At 33.4% G+C, this 9501-nt stretch overlaps 2 protein-coding genes across 2 annotated transcripts; both read left to right on the top strand.

Annotated features, from left to right (window-relative positions):
* Positions 1-2917: 2917 nt before the first annotated feature.
* Positions 2918-4144, top strand: LOC117905640 (disease resistance protein RPV1-like). Its single transcript, XM_034818524.1, has 2 exons — positions 2918-3429; positions 3652-4144. The coding sequence occupies exons 1-2, from the start codon at positions 2918-2920 to the stop codon at positions 4142-4144; spliced, it is 1005 nt and encodes a 334-aa protein (XP_034674415.1).
* A 2328-nt stretch (positions 4145-6472) lies between these two features.
* LOC117905639 (disease resistance protein RPV1-like) lies at positions 6473-9124 on the top strand. Its single transcript, XM_034818522.1, has 5 exons — positions 6473-6574; positions 6725-7036; positions 7151-8365; positions 8508-8918; positions 8975-9124. The coding sequence occupies exons 1-5, from the start codon at positions 6473-6475 to the stop codon at positions 9122-9124; spliced, it is 2190 nt and encodes a 729-aa protein (XP_034674413.1).
* The last annotated feature ends 377 nt before the right edge of the window (positions 9125-9501 follow it).

Here is a 9501-nt window from a genome sequence, read left to right as displayed (position 1 = left end):
GACCTAAACAAGAATGCCAAATATCAAAAGTCTTAGATAGCATTATTAACTACCCTAGCAAGATGATTAAAAGACTTATGAGAGTGACAATTTGAATGAGAATTGGTTGATTCGGAGAGTTCAAATTTGTACATGCCATTTTCAAGCTTACCTTAGATTGGTTCTTCCTTCATATTAAAACGTCTTTTAAAAGATAAGAACAAATATAAGATTTTAAAAAAAATTGAATTAAATAAAAATATAACTCCAACATCATATCTAAGAAAAAACATAGATCTCTTTACTTTTTTATACCCTCCTCACATTTTTAGTATTCTTCTCAATTTTTCCATGTTATTTTCATTTTCTTTGTACCTTCTCATATTTTCTATATGCTTCTCATGTTTTTGGTATATTTCTCACATTTCTAATATATTTCTCATATTTTTCGTACTTTTCTCATATTCTTTCGTACCTCTTTCACATTTTTTATACCAACCTTACATTTTTCGTATATTCCTCACATTTTTCACACCCTTCTCACGTTATTTTATATAATTGTCACATTTTTGTACATTCCTCACATTTTTCTTTCTCTTCTCATATTTTTTGTATTTTCTTCATATTTTTCTTACACTTCTTACATTCTTCATACTCTCTTCACATTTCTCAAACTATTTTCGCATTCTTTGTACTTTCATCACAATTTTTATACCCTCATAAAATTTTACATTTTTTTTATTTATTTTTAAATTTATTTTAACAGTATAATAATTTACGATTTAAAAAATATTATCAATGTTTAACCCAACCCTCTGTATATAAAAATTGAATTATAAATTAAGAACTAGCAATATAATTGCAATCAAAGAAATTAATGATACTATTTTAAATTAATAGTATATTCTATATTCTAATTTATCAATGAACACTTTAACGAATGTATTTCAAAAATATTTTTTTTTTTACATAATTTTTGTGGGTATTTGATAAACCAACTTAACAAATTAATTTAAATCATTAAGTAAATTAAGTATGTTTGGTAAAACACCTTAATGATATGACTTAAAAGTAAAAAAACAACCTTAAGTAATAAGTAAAAACAATTAACTTATTTTTAAGTCAAAATCTTCATTTTACCTTTTTACCTTAATTTGTTTTAGTTACCTCAACACTCTTTTTTGTTACTTATAATTTATGAAGATAAATATGTCAATTTGATGATTTAGAAAAATATTTAAGATAATTTTATCAAACAACCTTAATAAATTAAATAATAAATTTTAAGTCAACAACTTAAGTATAATTTAACTTAAAAAATCAACTTTAAATAATTAAATAATAAATATTAAGTTTTATCAAACACCTAGTTAGAGTTATAATTTAATAACATTAAATAAATTACAATTATTCTCTTGCTAAAATTTTATTAATGTTTAAAAATAGTAGAATAATTACTCACCAACTTATAGCAATGATCCCCCACAAATTATATTTAATGAAAAAGACTCTTTCACCTCAAAATATTGATTTTTAACCACAATAATTTTTAATGAAAAAAATTCTTTTACCACAAAACACCTTTTAACCACAAATTAAATATTTATGGTAAAAACATATAGTCGTAGTAATGGAAAGAGCTAGTCATAAGTATTGAATTGTTTGAGCATAAACACTAATTTAACTTTGGGACTTTTATGATGTCTCTTTTTAAAAAGTCAGTCAATTAATTTCCTTTTAAGAAGTTGTTTGGCATCATTCTAGTGCGGCCGTCATTTTTTCTATAGATCCCACGAGTCTTTAAAAATTTGGAGAAAAGACTTGAATGTTTGTTTCTTAGGTCAATGGATTAACGAAATTTCCTCTTCCATTCTCACCTATCAAGATTAAATCAATAATAATGTAAATTAAATTAATGCCATATAAATTGAATTTATAAAACAAAACCCAAGAGAACTTAATTATTTAAAAAGAAATTGGTGCTAAATTATAATTTGTAAACAAACTCTAAAAAAACTAGATCATGGCTTAGAAAATGTACTTTGAAGAGAAAATAAAATTTAAATTTCATAAAATCACAACTAAGTCATATAACCAATCGATGTTTTAAATTAATTTTTTTTAATAACCACCTAAATTAAACACTTATTTTAAGATTAATTTCACTTAAATCCCCGAGGTTTGATGTGAATAGATTTGATCACAACTAAGTCATATAACCAATCATGATCATATTGGTTTCAAATAAATTATTTCATTCGTTTTTTCAAACAAATTTAGGTCAAAAGATCTTAAATAAATATATTTAATTATTTTCTAAAAAAAAATTATGTATTAAAAAATAAATTTTATATATGAAAGTTATTTTTCAAAAGGTAAATTTCATATATGAAATATATATATGTTACTAATCAACGGTCGCTTAATCTATTTACACTCAACATCAAAAATAAAAATAAACCTTTATTTCATTATAAGAAAAAAAAACAAGACAAATTAAATGAATTCCGTGGGATTTCATGGATTTCTTTCTTCCCCGGAGACGATGGATATGTGGCATGAAAACCTGTATGCTAAAGCCAGTTTGGTCAGAGCCAGGTGTCATGTATGCTAAAGCCAGCATCGCATGTAGGTGGATGGATGATAGCTGGAATCAAACTTCCTTCTTGCATTTAAAATAAAATAATAATTAAAAATATTGAAATCCATTTTTATATTTGATACGTACATGGACAATTATTTGTAAACAATAGAGAAGATTTGGGATCCAGTGGAGACCTTCACAACAATTTGAGCACACAGCATCCCCACCTAGCAAGGCAGACTTCATCACTGTCTTTCTACCTACCAGTGTTTTCCTGCAATTTCTTTCCGCTTTTATGAAGAGACTGCCTGCGATTTAAGCTAAGTTGAGTGAGGTCTCATAGTAAAAGAGTGGATGGCTTTTGCAAACCCTCGAAGTCAAAGAGCGTCTTCTTCTTCTATTTCTACTCGTGGATGGAATTACGATGTTTTCTTAAGCTTTAGGGGTGAAGACACCCGCCATACTTTTACAGATCATCTCTACAGAGCTTTGAATCGGAAAGGGATTCGTACCTTTAGGGATACCGAAGAGATACGAAGAGGAGAAGAGATTGCACCAGAACTTCTAAAAGCTATTGAAGAGTCAAGGATTTGTCTCATAATTCTGTCGAAAAACTATGCCCATTCTAGGTGGTGTTTGGAAGAACTGGCGAAGATCATGGATTGCAGGGAGCAAATGGGAAAATTAGTTTTTCCTATTTTCTACCACGTGGACCCATACTCTGAGGAACTAGATACGGGTAATCATAAAGGTGCATTTTTCTATGATGACAGGAATGGAGATGAGGAGGGAAGGAGGAAGATAGAGAGATGGAGGGAAGCGTTGAAGACGGTGGCGAATGTTATGGGATGGTATTTACGTGATGGGTAAATATACCTTTTTTTTTCTTTGCAAGTATCCATGATTTTCTGTGCCTGATGCTATTTTCCAAATTTAGGGATTGCAAAAGCTGTATGCTCGATGTGGCATAATGAAAACACTTGAATATGTTTTCTAAATAAAGCTAAAAGCATAATCCAGTGTACTTCATGTTTGGTGGCGTTTGAAACTGTTGACTCACCACATGTGTCATGCTTTACCACTTACAGGTCAGAGACACGTGTTATTGAGGAGATTACTTCCACTATTTGGAAGTGTTTAAATCGGGAACTCTTACATGTTGAGAAGAACCTTGTTGGGATGGATCGTGGAAGGGCGTCTTCTTCTTCTACTTCTATTGGCCCATGGGATTATGAAGTTTTCTTGAGCTTTAGGGGTCAAGATATTAGCCACAGTTTCACGGATCATCTCTATGCAGCTTTGTATCAGAACGGAATTCGTACCTTTAGACTGGATGATCACAAGGGAGAAGAGATTGAATCATGTACTTCTAAAGCTATTGAGAAGGCAAGATGCATCCTCGTAATTCTCTCGGAACACTATGCCCATTCCCGTGGGTGTTTGAGGGAATTGGTGAAGTTCATTGAGTGCAAGAACCAAAATGGAAAATTAGTCATTCCGATTTTCTACCACGTGGAACCATATCCGATGTGCGGAAACAGAAGGGGACTTATGGAAAAGCATTCCAAGATCATGAAATAAAAGGTTTTGCCCACGAGACACAGAGGTGGAGAGCAGCTTTGACGGAAGTGGCCAATCTTTCTGGGTGGCATGTACAGAATTGGTAAATATAGCTTGTTTCATACGATCTTTTGCAAGTATCCTTTATTTTCTTATTCATGATGATAAAACAAAAATCTATTAAAGCTATATTTGCATGTGACTTGTGCCCCCTCTTGAATGGGAATGCTAATGTTCAAGCTAAGTTCATATCCGCTTTATTATTCATTATTCAATTCAAGGCTTCATTCTGGTTATCAACAGATCACCCAGGTTCATGGCCCATAACACCGTATTAAAATAGAAAAAACTTGGATTTTCAACCATTTCTCCAGGAAAAATTATGGTCGGGCATGTGACTATTGGAAATGTAAGGGACAAATATGATGTTTTTCTCATTTACATATGACTTTTTTGGTGGTTCCTCTTTTTCATTTTTTTATGAAGACAGAGAAATTATTTTGGCTGCGTATGAAAATGATGATGTTTTATTTTGAATTGCATGTGTGATTAAGTAGGATATGTTGCTATTATCATAAGCAGGATTTCATTGTAATCAATTTTATGAGTGGGAATCATTTGATTTTTGGTAAAGAGTAAAATCATCTCTTTCTTCTTCAGCATTTATTTCATTCTTAAGATCTTATACACAATATAAGTAAATATTTAACAATGACATATATTTAGTCTTCAAAATTATCTCATTTTAAAGATATAACAATGTTATATCTTCTATTAAAATTCAATTGATTTCATATTTGTTTGCATTTTTTTTTATAGTGTTAATATGTTGGTACACCCAAACAACTGTTCTTGGTTATTTTTAATGTTTTCTTATACATACAAATACCATCTTAGGACAGAACTAGTGAAAAAAGAAGTTTATGAAATTGAGTAAAGTTTCCAATAAGGGGCGACATAATCTAAGAAGGGAGGTGAGTGCTCTTCTAGTATGGATGGAGGTTAGCAAAGATGACTAAAAGACTACATTTAGAAGGCCTCTTTTCTTAGGTTGTTCTAATGGTGCTTCAAAAAATGGCTAAAGATTATCCAAGTGTAATATCTCTAATTGTCTAAGGATTGCCAATCTTGCATGTTAGCTAAATAGGTTTCATGCTTTTACCTTATTGATCTTTGTTGTAATATATACTCAACATAATGAAAACACTTAAATTTGAGATATAATTAATTCATCCTTACTCCCTATACATTCAATTTGTCCATAATTCAAGTTTATAAATGAAACTAAGTACAATCAAGTTTAGTTCATGTTTTTTGTTGTTTGTTACTCTATTGACTCATCCATGTATGTGCCCTTGCTGGTGGTAGGTCTGAGGCAGATGCTATTGAGGATATTACTTGCGCTATTTTACAGAGATTGAGTCAAAAACTCTTATATGTTGAGAAGGTATTTTGTAGAAATGATTTTGCAAATGATAAACCCATTATCAAATGATGTTCGCATGGTGGGAATTTATGGACTTGGAGGAATTGGTAAGACAACCATTGCGAAAGTTTCATTCAACCATATTGCCTCTGATTTCATGATTACTAGCTTTATTGCTAATGTTAGAGAGTGTTCCAAAAGTAAGGGTCTACTTCATTTACAAAAACAACTCCTTCATGATTGCTCAATGAGAAGGGTTGAATCACTAAGCAATGTTGATGAAGGAATCACTATGATAAAAGCTAGGCTATGCTTTAAAAAGGTTCTCCTTGTTCTTGATGATGTTGACAATTCGAGCCAACTGGAAGCTTTAGTTGGTGATCATAATTGGTTCGGTCTAGGAAGTAGAATTATTATAACAACTAGAGAGAAGCATTTCTTGGGGCATGAAATGGATGCATTATATGAAGCTAAGAAATTGGGTCACAAGGAAGCTGTTGAACTCTTTAGTTGGCATGCATTTAATCAGAACCATCCCAAAGAATATTATGAAGCACTTTCAAACACTTTCAAACTCTGTGGTACGATATGTTGATGGTCTTCCATTAGGTCTTAAAGTTCTAGGTCATTTCCTATGTGGCAAGACCGTAGGTGAATGGGAAAGTGAATTGCATAAACTAAAATAAGAACCTAACCAAGAAATTCAAAGTGTGCTTAAAAGAAGTTATGATGAATTAGATCACACACAAAAGCAGTTATTCTTAGATGTTGCTTGCTTCTTTAATGGAGAGGATAAGGATTTTGTCACAAGAATCCTAGATGCTTGCAGCTTCTATGCGAAGAGTGGAATAAGAGTCCTCATTGATAAGTGCCTCGTAACAATTTTAAACAACAAGATATGGATGCATGATTTGTTAAAACAAATGGGGCGAGACATTGTTCGACAAGAATCTCCAGAAGATCCTGGAAAATGGAGTAGATTATGCTACCCTGGGGTTATAAGTCGTGTATTGACAAGAAAAATGGTAAGAGAAAAATGCAAATGAACCTTCTTTCACACTTGAATGATATTTGGAATACATAAGCTTTGATAATATCATTTTTGTTTAAGTTACAAATCTTACTGTACTTTTCTGTATTTTGCTCTTCACCTGTAGTCTACTCTTCTTTGTTAGGGAACAGAGGCAATTAAAGGCATGCTCTTCAACGTGTCTATACCTAAGAAGATACACATTACTACTAAATCCTTTGCGATGATGAAGAATCTTAGGTTGCTCAAAATCTATTCTCACCTTAAATCTACTTCTGTGAGGGAGGATAATAGGGTAAAGCTGTCCAAAGACTTTGAATTCCCTTCTTGTGAGCTAAGATACCTCTACTGGCAAGGATATCCTTTGGAATCTTTGCCATCAAGTTTTGATGCGGAAGACCTTGTAGAACTTGACATGCGTTATAGCAGCTTAAAACAACTTTGGGAAAATGACATGGTATGATGAGTGATTTTTTTTTTTCCATGTTTCTTCTTTAGTTAATCTCTCAAGTCCATGAAAGCTTATATACTGAAGTAATTATTATTATTATTATTACTTTTTCTGTTACAGCTCCTTGAAAAGTTAAATACTATCAGACTTAGTTGCTCTCAACACCTCATTGAAATTCCAGACATCTCAATTAGTGCACCCAATCTGGAGACACTAATTCTTGATGGTTGTTCAAGTTTGCTTGAGGTCCACACATCTATTGGAAAGCTAAGCAAGCTTATTTTATTGAGTCTGAAAAACTGCAAAAAGCTTAGCAGTTTTCCGAGCATCATCAACATGGAAGCACTCAAAATTCTTAATTTGTCTGGCTGCTCAGGGCTCAAGAAGTTTCCAGATATTCAAGGTAACATGGAACATTTATTGGAGCTTTATTTGGCTTCAACTGCTATCGAGGAACTTCCCTCCTCAATTGGGCATCTCACTGGACTTGTTTTATTGGATCTGAAAAGGTGCAAAAATCTTAAGAGTCTTCCAGCAAGTATTTGTAAGTTAGAATCCCTTGAATATCTCTTTCTCTCTGGCTGTTCAAAACTAGAGAATTTTCCAGAAATGATGGAGGATATGGAAAATTTGAAAGAGCTTCTGTTAGATGGAACATCTATAGAAGGGCTACCCTTGTCAATTGACCGTCTAAAAGGCCTTGTTTTATTGAATCTGAGGAATTGCAAAAACCTTGCGAGTCTTCCAAAAGGCATGTGTAAATTGACATCTCTTGAAACACTCATTGTCTCTGGTTGTTCACTATTAAACAATTTGCCAAGGAACCTTGGGAGCCTGCAACGTCTAGCGCAGCTCCATGCAGAAGGAACCGCTATAACACAACCGCCTGACTCAATTGTTCTTTTGAGAAATCTCGAAGTGTTGGTCTATCCTGGACGTAAAATATTAACACCGACCTCATTGGGGTCACTCTTTTCCTTCTGGTTATTGCATAGAAACAGTTCAAATGGGATTGGTTTACACTTGCCTTCTGGTTTTCCCATTTTCAGGTCTTTCACAAATTTAGACCTAAGTGACTGCAAACTAATAGAAGGAGCAATCCCCAATGATATCTGCTCCTTAATCTCATTGAAGAAATTAGCTTTAAGCAAAAACAATTTTCTAAGCATACCTGCTGGCATCAGTGAGCTTACAAACCTAAAAGACCTTCTGATAGGGCAGTGCCAGAGTCTCATAGAAATTCCAGAGCTTCCACCAAGTATCCGAGACAGATGCACACAATTGCACGGCCCTTTTACCAGGCTCATCAAGTGTAAGCACATTGCAAGGGCTACAGTTCCTATTCTATAATTGCGCCAAATTATTTGAGGACCAATCCAGTGATGATAAGAGGAATGTATTACAGAGACTTCCACATAATGATGCGTCTTCCTCTGCTTCTGTTTCCTCTTTGACTACTTCACCTGTTGTAATGCAGAAATTGCTTGAAAATATTGCATTTAGTATAGTTTTTCCTGGCAGTGAAATTCCTGAGTGGATCTGGCATCAGCATGTGGGACCTTCTATCAAAATAGAGCTGCCTACAGATTGGTACAATGATTTCTTGGGATTTTCTCTCTGCTCTGTTCTTGAACACCTCCCTGAGAGAATTATATGTCGATTGAATTCTGATGTTTTTGATTATGGAGACTTGAAAGACTTCGGTCATGATTTCCATGGGAAATGCAACAATGTTGGCCCAGAACATGTCTGGCTGGGTTATCAACCATGTTCCCAGTTGAGGTTGTTTGAATTCAATGACCCCAATGACTGGAATCTCGTTGAGATTTCTTTTGAGGCAGCCCACAGATTCAGCTCAAGTGCATCCAATGTGGTGAAGAAGTGTGGGGTATGTCTAATATATGCAGAAGATTTTGAAGGAATCTATCCACAAAATAAATACAGCTGAAAAGCAGGGGATATAACGTAGTCGAGAGAAGCAGTGACAGTGCAGGACTCAATGGAAGTGGAATGGGCCCTAGTTCTAGTGGCAGTAGTCTCAGACCCGCCAACAATCCCAAACTCAGGCGCAAGCCCAAACGTCCTCAAGAATGACTACCATCATCCAAGCTCTTTATCTCAATAAAATTCTCTCTTCTGTTGATTTGGTCATGCATGCTCAAAGTCAGTAATGATTTTGTTTGTCAATGATTCTTACTAACTCCTCCAATCATGTCTGTATATGATCTCTCTGTCGACTTTATGGTGAGTCTTCATCTTTTCTCTTCTGGAGTTATATTAATTGAAGCAAGGTGAAATTCTTAAAGGAGTTCTTCTTTCTGGTTTTCTTCAATATTTTAGGCAGACATTTTTGTTTGAATCTGAGCTTCAATTTTTCTAGAATTTATTATTAAACCTATGTAAGTTTCTGACAGTTTGTATTTTATTTAGCAGTGGGTGGCCCATATAAGGAGCTTGATTAAGAAAATCAA

The sequence above is a fragment of the Vitis riparia genome, chromosome 18 (assembly GCF_004353265.1).
Source record: "Vitis riparia cultivar Riparia Gloire de Montpellier isolate 1030 chromosome 18, EGFV_Vit.rip_1.0, whole genome shotgun sequence".
Lineage (NCBI taxonomy): Eukaryota > Viridiplantae > Streptophyta > Magnoliopsida > Vitales > Vitaceae > Vitis > Vitis riparia.
This window is presented reverse-complemented; position numbering and strand designations above follow the sequence as displayed.